A 22175-nucleotide genomic window follows, 5' to 3' on the forward strand; every position below is an offset into this window, starting at 1 on the left:
TGTATCCTCTTCTCTTCATTCTCCCTTGCTCCCGAAGGGATGAGACCAGTGGAGTATCTTAGATGGCTGCTCACAGGCTTTTAAGACCCCAGATGCTACTGACCAAGGTAGACTGTAGAACATTGTCTTTATAAACTATGTTATGCCAATTGAGCTAGATGTTCCCTGAGACCATGGTAAAGATTTTTTTTTTAAGTCTAGGAAATAGCAAAGGGGTGAGAATAACTTGATGCATCATTTTAGCTACTTTTATTTGAATTTTATTTCAATGTTTGAATGATCCCCTAACCAGTTGTCTTGGGATTTACATAGAGAAGTGAAGGCTGCATAACCAAGAAACCCAAGCCCGTTGCTGTCGAGTGGATTCTGACTCATGGTGCTCTCGTGTGGCAGAGTAGAACTGAGCTCCATAGGGTTTTCTTGGCTGGAATCTTTATGGAAGCAGATTGCCAGGCCTTTCTTCCGTGATGCTGCTGGGTGGGTTCGAACCACTAAATTTTTGGTTAGTAGTCAAGTGCAAACCGTTCACACCACCCAGGGACCTTGAAGAATGCGCAGGGGACAACTGGTCGCTGTTGACATAACCACGTGCTCAATTAGCCTAATTCATTATGTTAAATGGAACCAATGGCGCAAAATATGAAACAGATTCAGAAAGTAGAGACTTTTTTAAATGATACCTGGTTTGTAGCGTTTCTAAATTTTATTTATTTTGTTGTGTTGAGAATATACATAGCAGAACATACACTAATTCAACTGTTTTCTCCACGTACAGTTCAGCGACCTGATCACGCTCTTTGAGTTGTACAGCCATTCTCACCCTCCTTTTCGGAGCTTTTTCCTCCCCCATTAACAAACTCACTGCCCCCTAAGGTTTCTGTCTAATCTTTTGAGTTGCTGTCGTCAATTTTGATCCCATAGATAGTTCTTAACAGAGGGTAATGTTCAAGGCAGACCTTTTTTACTAGTTAAGCTAAACTCTTGTCTGGTTCTAAGATAACTTCAGGGGATATTTTTGGTTTGAGGTTTAAAGATTATCTCAGGGCAATGGTTTCAGGGGTTCATCCACCCTCCATGGCTCCAGAAACTCTAGAGTCCATGAGAATTTGAAATTCTGTTCTGCATTTTCCCCCTTTTGATCAGGATTCTTCTGTTATTATTTTTTACTGTTGCCTCAGAATTAGGAAAAACAAACCCATTGCATGTTTAATCATTTTGGCACACGTTGCTCTCTTTGTGACATCTGTCACTGACTGACCCCCAGTGCTCAGGGTCCCAGCATCCCTTCTCCCAGGTCCCTTGAGCTGTGGTTACACTCGGGATGGTCAGGGGCCTTGCACTGCCGCCAAGCCTGCCAGAGGGACGTGGGGGAGTTCTTCACTAACAGCCACGGGACCAGAAAATGATAGATCCATCTTTTTTTTTTTTTTTTCCTGAAGTAGGAACAACATCAAATAAACACCACACTTCAGCTGTTTACACCACTCCAAACTCATGCCTAATCTTCAGGAATTTATAAAAAAGCCTCCAAGTTCTCTGTAAACAGTTTACAGTCTCCCTGGTAACACCCAGCAGATGACCGGCCACCCTCAGTCACTGCCCAACGTCTCCCCTCATGACAACGTGGGGATCTGCTCAGCTCAGGGCCACAAAGCGTGCTCCAGTTCCTGACCCCTGATAAGTAGCCCAGAAATATTTTCCCATGTGTGAGCTTAACGAGGTAAAGAGACCCCACACGTGGTCCTGGGCTTCAGCTAATAGTTTGTGGCCTCGTTTACGATGGAAGGTCTAAAGAAACACACAATTCAATGATAATCTGAGACTTAATTCAAAGTAGCAGGTCAAGAAGTGCTGGCAGAGAGGCAGATGAGCATCCTGGGGAGATTGGCCGCACCCATTCGGGGTCCTGGTCGACCTCCCACGGATTGTGTCATCTTCAGCAGACCATATAATGTCTGTGCGTTTCAGTTTTTTCATTGCTTTAACCAGTGGGAATGATAGTACCAACCTCTTCCGAGCGTCGTGAGGCTCACGTGAGTGAGAACAGGAGAAGCACTTGGCAAGTATGTAATGCCAAGCCCCTCAGACGGCTGAGCATGGAGGGAGTGACTGATGGGGCTTTGCAGAGGCCCAGCAGGAGGTGGGCTGTGTCAGAGCAGGGTGGTCCCGGGAGACGTTGGAGGGGAAGCAGCTTTAGGCTTGGAGGGGAAGCAGCTTTAGGCGTTGTAATAGTGAGAGAGGAGGGCATAAGATTATCTTCATGGGCCAGGTTCTCAGCCAATGGCAATTCTGCACCCTCTCCCATCCCCAGGCAGGAGATCTGGTGATATCTGGGGACAGTTTTAGTTGTCACAACTAGAGGGTGTGACTAGTGTCTAAGGAGCCCTGGTGGCACAAAGGTTAAATGGTTGGCTGCTAACTGAAAGGTTGGCGGTTCGAACCCACCCGGCAACTCCATGGGAGAAAGACCTGGCGATCTGCTCCTGCAGATTACAAAAAAAACCCAAACCTGTTGCCATCAAGTGGATTCCAGCTCAGCCTAGGAAACCCGTAAGGGCAGTTCTGCTGTCATATGGGGTCACTATGAGTCGGAATCGACTTAACAGCACCCAACAACACAACATCTAGTGTCTAGTGGGCAGAGGCCAGGGATGCTGCGGAATGTCCTACAGCGCACAGGACAGCCCCCCACCTCCAACAGAGGACTGATGATCTGGGCCACATTGGCAGTCGCGGGAGGTTTGAAGAACTGCTTGTGGGTTGGTTCTCTTGGCTTTTGTGTTGGGGATTTTTAGTTATAGGGAAATGATTTCAGCCTCTCTTTGCTGGATAATATATAATGGCTGAGTGTGGTTAGAGGTCAGGTTATATAGCTTAGTAGCTGAGAGCAGAGCTGTGTTTAGACAAAAGCAAAATGTTTGACAGGTTCTCCTCCCAATCCTTTTGCAAACACTTTGCACAACAGGTGAGACAGGAAAGAGGATACCTGGATACGTGCAGCTTTACCTTAGTGCCTGGTCTCAAAGAGAGCTTCCGCTTCACAAATTTTGAAGTTTTTCCTAAAAACTAATGTCCTAAAAAAAGCAGAAATTATGAGGCGATTGGGTAAAATCGATTTCATCGTGTCTACTAAACTAATAGGACCCCTGGTGGTGCAATGGTTAAGCGCTCGGCTGTTAACCTAAAGGTCAGTGGTTCAAACCCACCAGCCACTCCTCGGGACAAAGATGTGGCAGTCTGCTTCCATAAATATTACAGCCTTGGAAACCCTATGGGGCAGTTCTACTCTGTCCTACAGGTTCGCTGAGTCGGAGTTGACTTGATGGTACGCGACAGTGACAACAGTGAACTAATATTCAAAGTGCTTGCATTTCAGTGTCCGTCCCGAAAACCACCTCAGAAACACTGAAGCACAAGATCAATCCTTCAGCCGGAGAAACTTTTCCACAAGCCATTGATGTCCTGTTGTACACGCCAGGTAAGGGGATCCTCGTTGGCTTACTGCTGCTTTTTTTTTTTTTAAATTGTTGTGCTTTGAAAGTTTACAACTTAAGTTAGTGTCTCATATAAAAATTTATACACACATTGTTATGTGACCCTAGTTGCTCTCCCTATACTGTGACAGCACACTCCTCCTTTCCACCCCGGATTTCCCATGTTCATTCAACCAGCTCCTGACCCTCTCTGCCTTTCCATCTCACCTCTGGACAGGAGCTGCTTTTTTTTTAAACAATCTGATAAGTTTAGACCTGTGTTCAAGGTCGGCCCTGAGGTGAAAGAGGAGATAGCATGATAGAGCGCACGGAGAAATCCTGAGCAGTGAGCACGAAGCTGCTGCGGCCTCTTTGTGAAGCTCCTGTGGTTTGTGCGGGTGCCTCTGATTGATTCTGAGATGGGGTGGGAGCTTCAGCGTGTAACTTCTGCTCCAGAGTAATAGCCTGTTACGTTTGTATGGCAGGTTAGCGTTCACAAGGCTCGTTCGTGCGCGGGAGTTCCCACTGAAGTTATTTAACCTGATCCTGTTGTCGCTGTGATAACATGATTTCCCTCAGATGTTTGTTTCCCTGGAGGCTGTACAGACATCTTCCGCTGACTCATCTGAATGCATTACAGCTCGATGGTTGTGTTTCGTGCAGCTCTGTCTTCTTCCTTCTGTACGTAAATGTTCTAGCCTCCTCGCAGTTGCATTAGGATGATGGAAGGAGAAAGAAATCAGTGCTGGCAAGGGTCTAAGTATAAACAAAGAGCCCCGTCGTGTTGTAGGTTTCCAGCGTCAGAAACGCTTGAACCGGGACTCGTACGATATTGCAGCAGGGAGCATCACGTGGAAGGTTTTATAGCGTTAAAAACAAAAGCACTTAATGCTAGACAGGAAAAGAATTGTAAAATCCAGTGACTTTGTTTCCAGTTCATCTGCTTTTTCAAGTAATTAGCAGTAAATATCATTGAAGAGCCCTTGTGGTGCAGTGGTTAAGCGCTCAGCTGCTAATCAAAAGTTTGGCCATTCGAACCCCCCAGCTGCTCCGTGGGAGAAAGATGTGGCCGTCTGCTTCCATAAAGATTGCAGCCTTGGAAACCCAATGGGGGCAGTTCTACTCTGTCCTGTAGGGTCGCTATAAGCAGGAATTGACTCGACAGCAAGGGGTTTGGTTGGCTTTTTGTTTCACTGATGACATTTCTTATCTCTCGCCCTCTTGAAGTTTTATGACTTCCCATAGTTGTTGATGTTTTATGACTTCCCAGTTCCCTAACAGTTCACAGACACGGAGATTAGCATTTCAGATGGGTCCAGAGAGGCTCTGCAGTAAAACACTTTGCCTGTAAGAGTTTTCGTCTCCTCACTGAATGTCGCGAAGCCCAGTGAAGCCGCCCAGCACCTGTGGAAGAGCAGAGAGCGTGGTCACGTTCTGTCCTGCTCAAGAGCCCATCGTGGCTCTTGGTTTACTTCCCACATTTCCGTTCTTTTTTTTGACTTTTTTATTTTTTATTGTATTTTTTAGAAATTTTATTGTGTATAAATTCAAAAATTTTATACACAAGTTGTTTTGTGACATTGGTTGCAATCCCCACACTGTGCCAGCACTCTCCCCCTTTCCCTCTTCACTCCGGGTTCTCCGTGTCCATTCCTCCGGTCTTCCTGTCCCTTCCTGCCTTCTCGTCTTTGCTTCTGGGCAGGTGTCTCCATTTGGTCTCATATACTTGATTGAACTAAGAAGCACGTTGAGAATATCCACAGAAAACACACACCGGTTGAGCAGTTTCTCCATGTACAATTCAGCGACTCTGGCCACATACACTCTTTGGGTTGTGTGGCCATTCTCGTCCTCCTTTACTGAGTTGTTTCTCCCCCCTTAACATAAACTCACTGCCCCAAGGTTTCTACCTGATCTTTCGAGTTGCTGTTTTCAGTATGATCCCATGCAGATAGATTTTAAGAGCACAGTGCTCATGGAAGACATTCTTTACTAGTTATGCTGAACTATTGTTAGGTTTTAGGAAGACTTCAGGGGATAATTTTGGTTTAAGGTTTACAGATTATCTCAGGGCAATAATTTCGGGGACTCGTGCAGCCTTCATGGCTTCGGAAAGTCCGGAGTGTGTGGGAATTTGAAATTCTGTTCTGCATTTTCCCCCTCTTGATCAGGATCCTTCTATAGAATCTTAGATCAAAATGTTCAGTAATGGTAGCCAGGCACCATCCAGTCTGGTCTCACAGCAAAGGAGGGAGTTGTTCACGGTAGTTTACTAGATTTCTTAACACCATAGACCAGGACTTTTTCCGCATGGCATCTGAATAAACCGAGTATTTTTAGATCCAAGTGATTAGCTTCACCGTTTACCTTAAAACTGACTGGCCTCTGAGCTTCCAGTCAGGATGGACTAGGTAATTCAAACCAACTGGTTGGACAGATAGAAAGTAGTTAGTCAGGTGGTGGATTTAAACCCAAACAGATCCATAATTAGCTTAGTGAGTGGACTAAATGGCCCATTTGGAAGAAAGAGATTTTTAGGCTGCTTAAAAACAAAACAAATCCAAGCCCAGCTGCATGCTGTCACGGCTGCTTCTATGCCCGTCTGGGTGATTGTCTGATGGGAGCCAGCTTGCGAGTAGACCCTGAGCTTCTGCTCGCCGCTGTATGTCTAGCGCCTAGCACGGTGCCTGGTACCCAGTCCACGCGCCTCACCTGCTGACATGCTGAAAGGGGTTCCTTTGAACATTTTGGGGTCGCTTTCCTCTTTAGGACATCTTGACCCAGCAGAAAAAATTACAGACGCTCACCCCAAATTATGGTGTGCTTTAAGCGAAGGCAAGGTGGTCGTGTTCGATGCTTCCTCGTGGACGATTTACCAGCACTGCTTCAAAGTGGGCACGGCTAAATTGGTGAGTACCCAGGATGCCACGAAATCCCTGCCATTTCAAGAGCTTCCAGATCAGGGAGCAACTTTTGAGAAGTGAGCCAGGCAGCCCGCACGTGACAGTGGGAGCCAGGTGCCTGGCACTCCACAGCAGCGCCAGCTTCTGCAAGGGAGAGGCCTTTACTTTTCATCCAGAGTTTTTAACTTAAATGTCTGTTCCATCCTTCACTCTTTTCTCCTTCCTCCCTCCCTTCTTTTTTCCTAACTTAGAGAAAATTTGAACTGGCTACTCTTTATCACTACTGCTTAAAGACTATTCCCTATTTTTAATTAAGCTACATGCTTCACATTTACTGTTACCTTTATGTCTTTTTTCTTGCTCTTTAACTCAGGGACTCCAGGGTTGCTGTACGTCCCACATTTAAATTGTGTTTATACTTTAAAGTACTTTGACATCTACACATCTGTCTGGTGGGCACACAGATATAAAAGAAGCCATTTTCCCTGGGGTCTTACTCGGGAGATCCCTATGCCCTGCTGCCTTTAACCTGATAGAACAAATCATTTTTTCATGTTCAATGGGAAAACAATGGTCAAGGGAAGTTTACAAACCAGAAGATTAGTCATTATTTAGTATCAGTTTTGATGGCTTTATTGTGTCATCTAAAAGTACTGTGACAGTCGGAGGCACAGTATATGCTTTTCAAAACTGCTGTCCAATGGAAAGACTGTGAATTCAGATACTAAGGCCGAAGGGGTGGGGCTCCCTCTTAAATGCCTGGGGGGCCAGCTTTACATGTTAGCCAGACTGTAAGAAATGGCTGAATCTCCTCCCCCTTTACTCAAATGATGAGACTCCAGTGACAAAGTTAACAAGACCCGTGATACAAATCGAAGTATTTACGTAAGTCTCATAACGCTTTCTGTCGACCAGCCTCATACCCCCCAAAAAACACCTAAGAAGGAGAAATGTTCTTATTCTAAATTTAACTATTTTCCCCTTGTTCTTGGTTATAAGCATTTCAATGGCTTTCTAATGATCGAATCACATTTAAAATCCTGGTTGAGATAAAATCTAAAAGCTGTGTTTTGTAGTGGTCTCTGCTGCCCTCCGGTCAGGCCAGGAAACATTTAATTAAAGCACTACATTCCCCCAGTTATGTGAAAATATCTTCCTGTTGGTGTCACAGAAATCTTCTGTTCCATTCAACAAGAAAGAAATTTGGGTAATTATCTCCAGAAAAGCCTGCTTCCTTTGAAATTTGAAGTTCAAAGTCATGTGTCTAAGACGTCTTCCGGCCCCTAAAAAAAGACATTTGATTAAAATCAGACCAACCCTCAGGTAGATGCCAAAAGGGAAAGGCTTTTTTAAAATGAATACTTCTGAAATTAGCAAGTTACCAGCCTTTTCTCAATTATGAGGATATTTTTTGGTAAAACTAATCAATTTTTATAAAAGCTTTCTTCTGACTTAAAGATAAGTAGCAATAATTAGCCACCAATGAAAACGACCGCATCTAGTGTCACCGTGGAGCCTTCAAGAGCCAGAACTCGGCAGGGCTGCCTTGGCTTTTTGGGTCTTGCAAGTTTTCCGCCTTTCACAGGGCACAGTCTTGCCACTTTTCTACCGCTTATTTTAGTGGAAAATGTTTACGTTTTGCTTCTCTGACAGGTTTCCGCCTTACACGGTCCGCCTTTCCCATTCCCCAGTGTGATCCAACGTGACTGTCTGAAATCTGTTTGTATTTGAAGTACTGAGACATTTGTACACCTGTCAGTAAAATGCTGCCTCTATCCTGGAGGAAGATAATCAGACACAGGAAATGGGGTGCTGGGCTGACTTTCTTTGTCCCACACCAACTCAGGGGGTTTGAGGTGAGGAAGACGCAGAGCACACCGCCCTATCGATGTGTTTGGAATGATCGAGCTGTGCAGTCAGACGCGCCTGTATTTGTCTGTGTGGCTTTGATAGCTCTTAAATGTTTTAATCCTTAATCCGTAATTCATAAATTCTAAAAAATGGTCACTGGCTGTTGGCTCTGTTAAACCAGAGGCTCTGAGAACGTCCTCTCGGGCTCCCAGGCACGCCAGCCGCGTTGTCCGCTGTTAACACGTTTCTCACGTTTCCCTGGCCTGCTAGAACTGCATGGTGATGGCCGAGCAGAACCAGGTGTGGATCGGCTCTGAAGACTCCGTCATCTACATCATCAACGTCCACAGCATGTCCTGCCACAAGCAGCTCACTGACCACCGCGCCAGTGTCGTGGACTTGATTGTGCAGGGTGGAGAGAAGGCGCCCAGGTAACCAGCCGGACTCTCAGACGTCCGTGCCTCAAGGGCCAGGCCGGGCACAGAGGGTGCTGCAGGGCTGGGACAGCAGAAGTCAGGTGACACTCGTGATGATGAGGGAATGCTGCCCTTCTGTGAGACCAGCTCTGGGGCAGGCATGATGGTAGGTGGCCAGTGGGCTCCACCTTCTGCTGGGGACGTTACAGGGAGCAGCTGGGCCTGTGGCACTAAAGGGCGTGTCCCCTCCGGAGGGAGCGACCGGTTATGACATTCTCTCATTTTTCCACTGAAGTCAGGAATCGATTTGTGAGATCTGATTTTTCATGTTGGCTCGATTTTTTTCATGCTGGTATGCCCCCTCCCATTGTTTTTTAAAAGCCGCCTGCAGGCCAGCAGCCTGCAAACTCTCACAGCACATGTCCCCCAACCAGGCTTCCCTGGTCGCCCCGGAAAAGCTTGGTTTTGGCTGCCTTTCTTGGACATTTCCTGTAGGTTGTGGTTTTGAGCCCCAGGTACCCTTGTTTTAAACCCATTCCATTTGACTTTCCCTCTGAAAGCACCGGGCTGAGCGCTGCAGCCCTGCCCCACCCTGCCCTGCCCTAGTGACAGTGGGTTTTAGAATCCCTCAAAGGGGAGAAGAAGATCAACCCTGACTCATGGCGATCCCATGTGTGTCAGAGCAGAACTGCGCCCCATAGGGTTTTCAGTGGCGGATTTTTTTGGAAGTAGATTGCCAGGCCTTTCTTCCAAGGTACCTCTGAGTGAACTCAAACCACCAACCTTTTGGTTAGCAGCCAAGTATGTTAACTGTTGGCACCGCCCAAAAGGCGGGAACAGCTCCTCTTAAATGGGCTGTGCTTGTCCACCCCCTTCCCCCTCCAGTCCTGTCCTGCCAGGGGTCAAACCACTGTGGAAAAGTGAGACTATCAGGCCCAACTTTCCTTGTTGGGCCCATGAGGAGCCTCCAGCGGGAGCATGAGGTGCTGTCCAAAGCCACATGTACTCAAGCTGGCCTGCCCTGCAAATCTGTCCTTCCATGACCTCACCCCTCAGAGGCGGCAGAGGGGGGACTGGCTCCTCCTTGTGAGATCCATGCCCGTGGGGAGAGCAGGCTTCTCAGGAACCTTCCCGGCCCCTTCCAGACTTCCCTTCAAGCAGGCCGCCGCTGTTCCCCACTCTGCTTCCTGCTCTGTTTGCCCGCTTACACTTCCCACAGACTGTGCACCGACCTCCTCACGGTCTCGTCTATGTTAAGGAGGTCGGCTCCCCCGGCTGGGTGGGCCCCCGAAACTATTGCCCTGAGATCATCTTTAAACCTTAAACAAAAATATATCCTGAAGTCTTCTTAAAACCAAACAATAGTTTAGCTTAACTAGTGAAGAATGTCTGCCTCGAGCACTGTGCTCTTTTAAGATCTGTCTCTACGGGATCATATTGGCGATGTGAAAGATTAGACAGGACCCTTAGGGGCAGTGAGTGTGTGTTAATGGGGGAGGAACAACTCCGAAACGGGGGTGAGAATGGCTGCTCAACTGGAAGACTGGAGTCAGTGTGACTGAACGGTACGTGTAGAAGCTGTTGCGTTGGTGTATGTTCTGTGTATATTCTCAACAACAACAATGAATCAAGAAGAACAATGTCAGCTCCTGAGACTGTCTGCTACCCCCGGGTGCCCGCGCTGAGAACAGGGCCTGGTGCAGTCAGGCTGGAGAGCAAGGAGGGGCCCTGTTTTCCTTGGTGACATGCCCACAGTCACCCACTGCGTAAGGGCAGGCCCTCCTGGGGCCCAGCTGGTCCCTCCTCTGATGCAGGTCCACACTTCTCCCTGCCCCGACATCCTCCCTCCCCCTTCACCCTAAAAAGGGGCGTGGGGACAGGAGTTAGGCAGGCTGAGGAGAAAGGGCCCCGTGGGCAGTTCTGGAACCCACAGCCCCCCGCACCTCTGTGAGCAGAGGCCGGTGGTGATTAGACGCGAGCGTTGGAGAGGACAGCTGTCTCCATTAGCCCGTGTAAGTGGGACGCCCGCTCGTGATGCTAGATTTTAGACATGATCACGTCATGGTCCCGCCCACCAGACAGTGATGGGAGGTGCGGCCCTCCTGGGAAACCAGGGTTTCCCTGCTGCCTGTCTGTGCTCTGAGTCAACCTTTACTGTAACTGGGGTCCCTGGGTGGTGCAAAAGGTTAATGTGCTCGGCTGCTAACCAGAAAGTTGGAGGTTCAAGGCCCCCACCCCGAGGTGCCTCGGAAGAAAGGTCTGGTGATCTACTTCCTGAAAATCACCCACTGAAAACCCTGTGGAGAGAGAAAAAGAAAACAAACCCTTTGGCACACAGCTCGGCTGACACACGTGGGTCCGACGACTGGTTTTGAGTGCGGCGAAGCCCTGCTCTGTCTGCCGCATCGACGGGCGTTTTCCATGGCGCTTACTCCCCGTGCTCTGGGTGCCTTATCTAATGGTGACTTTGTTCTTGCCTGGGTTAAATGTGCGCCATGTTCCCACGGGCCACAATTAACTGTGTGTGTGTGTGTGTCTGTGGTTGCACCCCCAGCGAGGTGTACTCGTGCAGCCGGGACGGGATGGTGCTGGCTTGGAACGTGAGCACGCTGCGGGTCACCAGCAGGTTCCAGCTGCCGGGCTGCACCCTGATGTCCGCCAGACTCCACCAGGGCTGCCTGTGGTGCTGTAAGTCCTCGGCCTACCCTGGCCACAGCAGGGAATGGCTCCCTGCTCGGGGAAAAGGAAACCCAGTGTCCGCATGTCCCAGGCCTGCTGCGACAAAGTGGACGGCTTTAGAGAAGAGGAATCGGTCGCCTCACGGTCTGGAGGCTGGGGGCCCCAACCATGGTGCCGGCAGGGGTGCACTGTCCGTCCGCTCCAGGGCAGATCCTTGTCAGCAGCCCCGGGTGTCTTTGGCTTGTGGATGGGACCTCAGGTGATGTCCTCCCCTTTGTGAGACACTACTCAGAGGGATTAGGACTAGGATGCACCCACTCAGGTATAATGTAACTGGTATATTCAAAGAAAACCCTATTTCCCCAGACAAGGTCATAGGCTTTGGGTCAGGACCTGGACATATCTTTCTGGGGACACAGTTCAATCCATCACACCGAGTTAGAGCTGAAAGCCCGTTTTCATTTGCTTGACACATTTCCAGTTTGTTTTTAAAGTCTGGTTTCTTTTCTGCGTCCCCCAGCGCCCTTTTTGTACCTGAAGTTGCTACTTGTCCAGAACCCCCTGCTCCCCTCAGCTCCTGTGCTCGCTCCACAGCCTACCCCTTGCTGCCCACCCCTCTCCCACCCCTGGAGGTGAACCCAGCTCAGGCGCCCCAAGCCATCACTGCCCCGAGACTTGCCCCTCATGTGGGAGGCTGGGTGAGGTGTTTCTGTCCTCTGCTCTCCTGGCACACCCTGAGGCAGTGCGTCTGTGGACCCGAAATGGGTGTGGTGGAGACGCAGACCCTACCCAGCCGCTGTGCTCTGTGTTTCTGCACTTTGAAGTCAGCCCAGGCATATGCCAGATAAGATGGGTCGTGGTTGTGAGAACATTTTCAAATTGAAGCATATTTTTGTAGACAGTAAAACGCACAAAACAGAAGTGTACAGTTTGTTGTGTTTTGACACAGGAGGATCCTTTTATTCCTATGCCAGTTGTAAGCCCTAAATGGTTGTTGAACTTTATCAAATGCTTTTTATGCACCTCTTGTTGCGGCTGCTAACCAAAAGGTCACCAGCCACTCCATGGGAGAAAAGACCTGGAGATGTGCTGTCATAAAGATCGCAGTCCAGGAAACCCCATGGGGCGGCTCTACTACGTCCCACAGGGTCACTGTGAGTCGGAATCGACTTGATGTCAACGGGTTGCTGTCAGTTACCATTGAGTCCCTGGTGACCCCACGTGTGCAGAGTACAGCTGCTCTGTAGGGTTTTCAAGGCTGTGACGTTTTGGAAGCAGATCTCCAGCTCCTTCTTCCAAAGTGCCTATGGGGGGGTTCAAATTGCCAACTTTTCGGTTAGTAGTCAAGGTCTTTAACCCTTTGTGTCACCTGTAGACTGCTTGCCCCTACCAGGATGGTTATTTTGATCTTTCCCTTTTATTCTCTTAACGTAGTGGATTATGTTTGAGTGGAAAACCAACTTTGCATTCTTGAGATAAGCCCCACTTGGTGTGCATATTATTGGATTTGATTTGCTAACACTGTGTGAAGGATTTTTGCATGTGTGTGTTCCTGATGGTGGCTGGTCTGTAGCTTTCTTTTGTTACATGCTTGTCAGGTTTTGGTGTCAGAGTTATGCTGGCCTCTTAAGACTATTTAGGCGGGATTTCTGCTTCTCCACTTTTTGGAAGGGTTTGTGTAAGATTGTTTTCTACTGTAACTGTCTAATAAAATTCATTAAGGAAGCCATCAGGTCCTGAACTTTTCTTTGTGGGAAAGTGTTTAAGTATGGTTTCAACTCCTTTAATGGACACAGGACTAGACATATTTTTCTTTTTGTGTTAATTTCAGAATGTTGTGTCTCTCAGGGAATTTCATGTAAGTTGTCAAATTTATTGATATTCTTAATACACCTTTGTTATCCTTTCAGTGTCTGTAGGATCTGTAGAGATGTCCCCTCTTTTGTTTCTGATAATGGTAACGTGTTTTCTTTCTCTGTCTTGCTAAGTGTTTGTTTGTCAATTTTATTAAATCTTTTCAAAGAAATATTTGGTTTGATTGCTTTTTACCTGTGTCTGTTTCTGTTTCATTGATTTCTGTTTTTACCTTTATTTTCTTTGGATTTTACTTGTTCATCTTTTTCCAGCTTCTTCAGTTGCAAGTGTAGATTATTTTAAAACCTTTCTTCTTTTCTCAGTAGAGGCATTTAAAGTTATAGCTGCAGCCCACAATTTTTAATATGTTGTGTTTTCATTTAGTTTGGAGTAATTTCTAATTTTGCCTGTGAGTTCCTCTCTGACTCATGGTTATTTAGTTACTCAGTTACTCAGTTCACAATCACTGGAGAGTTCGCCGGCTGTCTGTCTGTTATTGACTTCTAATTCTGTTGTGTTCAGAGAAAACATTATCATTTTGGTCTTTTTAAATTTGTTGATACGAAACGTCTATTAGAGCAAGATGGTTAATAGTGTTATTCAGTTCTGCTACATACTTGCTGATTTTTATCGTATCAATTACTGATGGTCGAGTGTTCAAACCTCCAGCTTTAAGTGTGGATTTTTCTCTTTTAGCCCTGTCAGTCTTTGCTTCAGTATTTTGAAGTCTGTTATGTCCTCCGGGTAAAGTGACCCTTTTTGACTGTTATGAAATGTCTCTATGGTATGACTTTATCTACTTGCTGTAGTATCAATATAATCACACTGGCATTCTTGGGGTTTGTGTTGGCATGGTGTACCCTTTCCACTCTTTTATTTTCAACCTATCTGTCTTTATAATTACTGTGTGTCTCTTAATGACAGCGAAATGAACTAAGCGATCAGCGATCGGCCCCTGACTGGGAAAACAGCTGTAATGGATGCTGCTGGTGCCATTCGGTTGGTGCATTTGTAGATTTCAGACTACAGATCACATCATAGTGTTTTATCAACGCTAAATGTTCTGGTTTTGATAACAGTATTCTGGTTATGTAAGAAAATGCCCTTGCTTGTAGGAGATGCGCTCTAAGAGTGTAGTGGAAAACGGGCATGGTACCTGCAGTTTACTCTAAATGGTTCAGGAAAAAATCAGAGAGACGGACAGAGAATGAACAAAATGATAAACAAATGGGTCAAAATGTTCTTGCAACCTTTCTGTAAGTTAGAAATCATATCAAAAATTTAAAATTACTTAATTAGCGTTTCTTTTGTAAGCAGCATATAGTTGGAACTTGGCTTTTCAAAAAAAAAAAAAAAAATTCAGTCTTACAATCTCTGCCATTTAATTGGTGCGTTCAGCTTTAATTCACATACCAGAGAGTTCACTCATGTAAAGTATACAGTTCAGTGGCTTTGAGTCCATCTGCCAGCACACCACAATCAATTTTAGAACATTTTAATTACCCCAGAAAGAACTCCTCCCCCTCCCTAACCCACACTAATCTATACTGCGTCTCTGTGTGTTTGCCTCATCTAGACTATATGGACTTTGCGCATTCCACATACGTGGAATGGCACAATACGTGGTTCTGTGTGTCTGGCTTTCTTCATTTAATGTTTTCAAAACAGTAGCATAAATCAGTATTTCATTCCTTTGTATTGCCTAACAATATTCCACTGTATGGATATATCGTCTTTTGTTTACCTGTTCATCTGCTGGTGGACATTTAGGTCGTTTCTACATTTTGGTTATTGAGAACAATGCTGCTATAAAATAGGCCCTTCTCTCTAGAGTCCAGACGGGTGCTCCCTCAGGACAGGGCTTGTATCTCTGATCACTGATGCTAACACCGTGGCCTTAGCAGACTGGCTGGTGGAGGGACACACACAATGAAAGTATGAGAAAGGGGCGCCTTGCAGCACGTCAGCCATTCCTCAAAGATTACTGTCAGCCTCAGAGATCCTAATTTTGATGACCTGTGGCTCTTACAAGGTCCCTGAGTGGTACAAACAGTGAACACACGTGGCTGCTAACCCAGAGGTGCCTCGGAAGAAAGGCCTGCCAATCTACTTCTGAAAACTCTGCCATTGAGATTTCTACGGAGCACAGTTCTACTCTGACACATGTGGGTTGTCATGAGTCAGAGCCAAGGCAACAGTGGGTTGTCATGAGTCAGAGCCAAGGCAACAGGTTATAGATGGGGAAGCACTCTTAGTAGGTAGAAAGACACTTCCCTTTAGTGAGTGATAGAAACAGACCCGGAGAAGCACTTACACCAAACACAGAGACGCCGTCCACAGGCAGGCAGACTCAGCATTCATTCTAACCGCCACTGGCTGGGTTAGGATTCGCTGTGGCTTCTAGTGACAGCAAACCCAAAACAACTGCAGGAAACACGTGGAAAGCTGGTATGTCTTCTTGCCACTTTGAGCAAAGTCTCAGATAAAGGAGGTGGGTTCCAGCGGTTTTCTCATCAGTGGAAGTGGGGCTAGCAGAGAGGTGGCTGGGAGGAGGGACACAGGTGAGAAGATGCCAAAGCCTGGGCCTGGGCTCGAGTCGTGGCCACAACCAGCGTTGCCCCCACCCCCCACAGCAGTGAGGCGCCCTGGCTGAGTGGCTGGCTGCCACACCTCGCCATTTACCAGCTGTTCACCTTTAGCGTCTCTACTCCACTCTGCCTGCTCCTCATTCCGGCCCTCTCTGCAGGTACAGGTAACAGCATCGTGGTGGTGACAACGAATGGGTGTCTTCGTCAAGAACTGAAAATTGAAGAGAGCTTTTGCGAGATGAGCACCTCCTTCCTGGGCTTCCAGCTGATTCCCGAGGTATAGCAGAGCAGGGCTTCGTGGCAGAGCAGGGCAGGCAGGCTGGGTGGAGCAGCGGGTGCACGGTGATATGCTCCTTTTCAGCAGGAGCAGCTCTGGGCTGCCTGTGCGGCGTACAGCAAGGTCTACATCTGGAGCCTGCAGGACCTCGCCCAGGCCCCCCAGAGGATCCCCCTGCAGGACTGCACTGAGGTCAGCTGCATGATCAGGGTCAAGAGGCAGGTAAGGTGCAAGGTGACGTCTCTGCTCTCAGGCCGTCCCGCCTTTGGGCCTCAGTTCCCTTCTCTCCTGAGTGGGCGTGGGCAGAGCACAGCCCTGGGTGGCCTGGCCTCAGCGTGTGACTGAGTCTGACAAGGCCCCCTCCCAGGGCTGGCTGCCCCGGTCACATGGCTGATGCCCCCCGTTTCTCCCTGGCAGATCTGGGTGGGCGGCAGGGGGCTGTCACAGGGACAACCCAAAGGGAAAGTCTACGTCATCGACACCGAGACAAAGACTGTGGATAAGGAGCTGGTGGCCCACGCAGACGCAGTGACGACTCTGTGCTCAGCCGAAGACCGATACGTGCTGAGCGGCTCCGGCAGGGAGGAAGGCAAGGTTGCCATCTGGAAAGTCGAGTGACCGAGGGTAAATCCACCAGAAGTGGGTTCTGGGCACAAGAACTGCGTGCTGGAGATGGGCCAGGATCAGAGCTGAGAGCAGGCTCAGCCGTGGTTCACAAGTTGGGGGGTTGATACCCGGTGAGGGGGCGCTCACCATGGCCACTTGGCTGGCGTGGGCCCAGTCTGCTCAGTTACAAAACCGACAACCATACACTTTCCCTCGGGCTCTTCAGCTCCTAGACGCAGCTATACTGAAGGCATTTCATGTTGGGGTGCTTCGCGGGCGGCAACTAGGTCTCATTTGGGATTAACCCCTGCTAAGAAACAGCAGTTACCCTGCGCGCTGTCTATACAGAGTTCCGGAATCCACGGCCAGGGATGCAAACCGGCGCCAGTCAGATGGTGCTGAACCCGCCGGTGACCTGCGTTCCTCACAGCCCTGGTTTGGCCTCTTCCTCTCCTTCCTTCCGCAAACACAGACTGACCACGGGGTTTCTGGTGGGCCCTGGGTACCCTGTGGGGAGCCCCACAGCCTGCCAGGGGTTTCTTGTCTCCAGTGAGCCTTCCGAGAAGCAGAAGGGGCATCTTAAGAGAAGCACTTTGGGGTAGAACAGGCTTGTGCCTGCCCAGGCTATCCCCTCTTGGAGCAAGTGGCCATGGCTGCCCCGAGGGAGGGGACAGTCCTATGGTCAGGCTGCCCGGACGGGGGCTGGGCCGGTGGGCAAGCTGTCTCTCTTCTAATTCATGCAGCGTGTTTATAATGAAAGCTGGAGAGACTGTTTTCTCCCAAAGCTAACAAAGTCATCTTCCAAAGGCAAAAACCCCACTGAACATGGCCTGTGTTCCCTAGCTGCCAGTACAGCTGCCACCACATATGCTGACTGACCAGATGTTCACATACATTTCAACGCCACTGCGTCCTGTAGACACTGTGGTACTGGGTTATTTAAACCGAGAAAGATCCTCTTAGCAAACACCCTCTGCACACTTTTGTTATGATATTGAGACTTGTTCCTGAACTGTCCTCTGAGGACAACCCTGGTGCAGCACCATGGCCGGTGAGCATGCTGTGAGGGCATGTGGCTGGCCTGCCTGCGGACACACTCGGCCGCCGCGGAGCTGCTGCCGGATGCTCCACCCTCGCCCCGAGGGCTGACGACGCCGTCAGGCCCTGGAAGAGGCCGGGCTTCAGAAGACGGGTTTGCAGTGTCTGCAGAAGGAAAACTTTGGTCCACAGGACCCGAGCATTTCGGAAGATGCAGATCACTGACCGGTATTTTCCCTCCAGCCTTGGTGTTGGGTTGCTGCTAGCTTCTTGGGATGGTCTGGGAATGTGGGGCAGAGAAGGGTTAGTGGCCTGACCCTGCCCCGGAGTCTGCACTTTGGGGTGGGGGTGTGTGTGTGTGTGTGTCCCCCAGCCCATGGAGGGAAGGCTGGCCAGCACCAGAGGTTGGGATTTGCTTTTGTAAAATTGGAACGTTACAGTGAGGGCCTGTCAGAAATATATTTGCAAACTAAACTATTTAATATCAGTGCAGATGTAATGAGGTGTTTGTGTTGATAATAAATCCTTTCATATGTGCTGACATCCACGTCTGTCCTTCGTCCAACAGAAACTGGTGGAAGGGGTCTGTGAGTAATCCAGGGCCACTTTGAATGTGCCCTTAGTTCACTCTGACCTCATGCAGGGCGTCTTCATGAAGCGCTTTCCTTTACTCCCGGTGGGTTTTCCAAGATCTTATTAGACAGCGATTACATTTGAAACAACCAGTGCAGAGGAGGACTTGTTTGCGTGGCAGGGAGATGCTGGCACTTCCTGCGGTGATGCCGTGAGGTTCCCAGGAGGCGAGGCAGTGGCTCACAGACACGTGAGAGCTGGTCCTGTGCCTGCATGTCTGCAGCGGTGCCCAGTGGGGCCCTGGGCGAGGTAGGTGGGCCGGGGCCTGACCCAGGCCCAGCTGGTGACCGGGCCGTCTGTAAAAATGAGGGTGTTCTTTCACGCAGGGATTGAGAGAGGTCAGAGAACGTTCCGTTCCAGGCTGCTTGCTGGATTCTTGTGCAGTGTTTAGAGAGACTGGAAATACAAATGAGACAGCTACTGTAGGGGGTTAAATTGTTAGTTGCCATGGAGACAGCTCGACTCACGGAGACCCCACGGACAACAGGACGAAACGTTCCCTGGCCCCGTGCCACCTCTGCGTCCGCTGATGCAGCTATCATGTAGTGCCCGCCTGCCCAGGGGCTCACCTTCCAGCACTCTGTCGGACAGTGTTGTCTTGTGATCCATAGGGTTTTCCCTGGCTCGTTTTTGGGAGCAGATCACAGGCCTTTCTTCCCAATCTGCCTTAGTCTGGAAGCTCTGCTGAAACCTGTCCAACATGGGTGACCCTGCTGGTACTTGAAATACCAGTGACATAGCTTCACTTCATCATAGCAACGTTCAAGCCCCCACAGTACTAGAAACTGAGAGACGGGTGGTGGAATGGGCTAAATTGTGGCCCCAAAAAAGACAAGTCCAAGTCCTAGCCTCTAGAACCTGTAAATGTGACCTTATCGAGAAAATAGTCTTTGCAGATGTAATCGAGGATCTTGACATGAGATCATCCCGGATTTAGGGTGGGCCCTAAATCCAATGATAAGTGTCTGTATAGAGGAGAAGACACGGAGACAGACACGGGGGAGACGGGCCCGTAAAGACCCGCAGGGACGGGAGCGCTGCTGCCGTAACCAAGGGACGCCTGGGGCCACCAGAAGCTCCGAGGAGCCCAAGGGTTCCCTGAGCCTTCAGAGGGCAGGGCCCGTCAACACCTTGATTTTGGACTTCTGGCCTCCAGAGCTGTGAGACAATAAATTTCTGTTGTTTGAAGCCCCGGTTTGGGGTGATTTGTCACGGCAGCCCCAGGAGAATGACACCGTGCCCGTTTACGGGGCACTGGCTCAGCGTCAGCTGCCACACCAGCCCTCTAAATGCGCTCTCGTGTTGCGTCCCCAGAAAACCCCGTGAGACTGAGCTGTTGTCCCCCACTTACATGTGAGGATGTTGGCTCAACTCCTCAGAGCAAAGGTGAAGAGACTGGGGTTTAGTGCTCCCATTCCCAAGGAGTGAGGGGCAGTCTTCTCTGCGAGGACCTCACAGCTGCTGTTGCTCTGACAGGCAGCCTTCTCAGCCACCAGTGTCCTGTCTTAGAACAAGGGGGTGGGAGGAGGTGGCTGGGGTTAGCAACACCGAGCTGTGTCAGCCGCCCCGGCCCGGTTCAGGGAGGACCCTCAGGTGAGGTGAGCCCACCTCACTGTGGTGACGGACAAGAGCCAGTCTCACTGGCTCTTCATCTTTCCCTGGCGGTCAGGGGGGCGCATTCTTTGGCCGTAGGCTCTGGGCCAGCCAACACTCCCATGGCTCTGCTGGCCTTAGTGGTGGTCAGCAGGGACTGGGGGGCCGCAGCGGAGTGCATGCATTGATGGGAGGCCCGAATGAGATGAGGTATGGCAGAGTGTAGTTAGTCAAGCCTGGGCACCACTGGACATCTCCACATGGACAGCTACAAAATTAACTGCTAAAACATTTTGTTTTACCAAGAGGAAGGCAGGAAAGGAGGGACAGAGGAGAAAAATACAGATGTGACAAAGAAAATGAACAGCCAGGTGGCAGACTTAAACCTAACCATATGGATAATTATTAAGTGTAAATAGACTAAATACTCCAATTAGAAGGCAGAGATTGTCAAACTGGATTAAAAAATAAGACCCAATTATATATCCTCTACCATAGACACAGTTTAAATATAAAAAAAACACAGATGGGGTAAGAGTAAAAGGATAGAAAGATGTAACATGCAAATAGCGTAAAAAAGCTGCTATGGCTATATTAATATCTGACTTCAAGGTATGTTATAAAAAATAAATAGGGACAACAAAATCAATTCATCAAGAAGGCATACTAATCCTAAATATATATACACTTAATAATACAGATTCAAAAATACATAAAGCAAACATGGCAGAACTATAGGGGAAAATAGGCAAAACCACAATTATAGTTGGAGATTTTAACACACTGTCCGTAAGTGACAGAACCAGTAAACAACATTTTGCAAGGAGATAGAAGATTCAACCACACTATCAACCAACGTAAAGCCTTACTGAAGAAGAACAAAGTGGGAGGCCTCACACTACCTGATTTTAGAACCTATTATACAGCTATGGTAGTTAAACAGCCTGGAACTGGTACAACAACAGACACACAGACCAATGGAACAGAATTGAGAACCCAGATGTAAATCCATCCATCTAGCAGCAGGTGATATTTGACAAAGGGCCAGAGTCCCTTAAGTGGGGAAAAGACAGTCCCTTTAACAAATGGTGCTGGCATAACTGGATGTCCATCTGTAAAAAATGAAACAAGATCCATACCTCACACCATTCACAAAAACTAACTCAAAATGGATCAAAGACCTAAATATAAAATCTAAAACGATAAAGATCATGGAAGAAAAAACAGGGACAATGCTAGGAGCCCTAATACATGGCATAAATAGTATACAAACCATCTCTAACAATGCACAAACACCAGAAGATAAACTAGATAACTAGGAGCCCCTAAAAATCAAACACTTAGCTCATCAAAAGACCTCACCAAAAGAGTAAAAAAGAGAACCTACAGCCTAGAGAAAAAATTTTGGCTACGACATATCTGACAAGGGTCTAATCTCTAAAATCTACAAAATACTTCAACACTTAAGTAACAAAAAGACAAATAATCCAATTAAAAAATGAGCAAAGGATATGAATAGAGAATTCAAAGACAACATTCAGGCAGCTAACAGACACATGAGGAAATGCTCGCGATCATCAGCCATTAGAAAAATTCAAATCAAAACTACGATGAGGTACGATCTCACCCCGACACTACTGTCACTAATCAGAAAAACACAGAAATGTTGGAGAGGTTGCAGGGAGATTGGAACTCTTATGCACTGCTGGTGGGAGTGTAAAATGGTACAACCACTTTGGAAAATGATATGGTGCTTCCTTAAAAAGCTAGAAATAGAAATACCATATGATCCAGCAATCCCACTCCTAGGAATATAACCTAGAGAAATAAGAGCCATCACACAAATAGACATATGCCCACCCATGTTCACTGCAGCACTATTCACAATAGCAAAATCACGGAAACTTAAATGCCCATCAACAGATGAATGGATAAACAAATTATGGTACATACACACAATGGAATACTATGCAATGATAAAGAACAATAATGAATCCACGAAACATCTCGCAACATGGATGAACCTGGAGGGCATTATGCTGAGTGAAATAAGTCACTTCCAAAAGGACGAATACTGTATGAGACCACAATTATAAGAACTCAAGAAAAGGTTTACACAGAGAAAAAAAAAAATTCTTTGATAGTTATGAGGGTGGGGGGAGGAAATCACTAACTAGATAGTAGAAAAGTGTCAACTTCAGTGAAGGGAAAGATAGCATACAATATAGGGGAAGTCAGCCCAACTTGACCAAAGCAAAGGCATA

The 22175-nt window shown here is 48.0% G+C and overlaps 1 protein-coding gene across 1 annotated transcript in view; it reads left to right on the forward strand.

Annotated features, from left to right (window-relative positions):
* Positions 1-18981, forward strand: part of DENND3 (DENN domain containing 3) — an 89351-nt gene extending 70370 nt beyond the window's left edge. The window contains exons 16-22 of the mRNA XM_023741612.1: positions 3377-3478; positions 6243-6382; positions 8498-8658; positions 11198-11331; positions 15923-16041; positions 16126-16263; positions 16459-18981. Coding sequence (XP_023597380.1) covers positions 3377-3478; positions 6243-6382; positions 8498-8658; positions 11198-11331; positions 15923-16041; positions 16126-16263; positions 16459-16659 — 995 coding nt within the window. The 3' untranslated portion in view covers positions 16660-18981. The remainder of the gene's footprint in view (positions 1-3376; positions 3479-6242; positions 6383-8497; positions 8659-11197; positions 11332-15922; positions 16042-16125; positions 16264-16458) is intronic.
* The last annotated feature ends 3194 nt before the right edge of the window (positions 18982-22175 follow it).

The sequence above is a fragment of the Trichechus manatus genome, unplaced genomic scaffold (assembly GCF_000243295.1).
Source record: "Trichechus manatus latirostris isolate Lorelei unplaced genomic scaffold, TriManLat1.0 scaffold00185, whole genome shotgun sequence".
Taxonomy (NCBI): domain Eukaryota; kingdom Metazoa; phylum Chordata; class Mammalia; order Sirenia; family Trichechidae; genus Trichechus; species Trichechus manatus.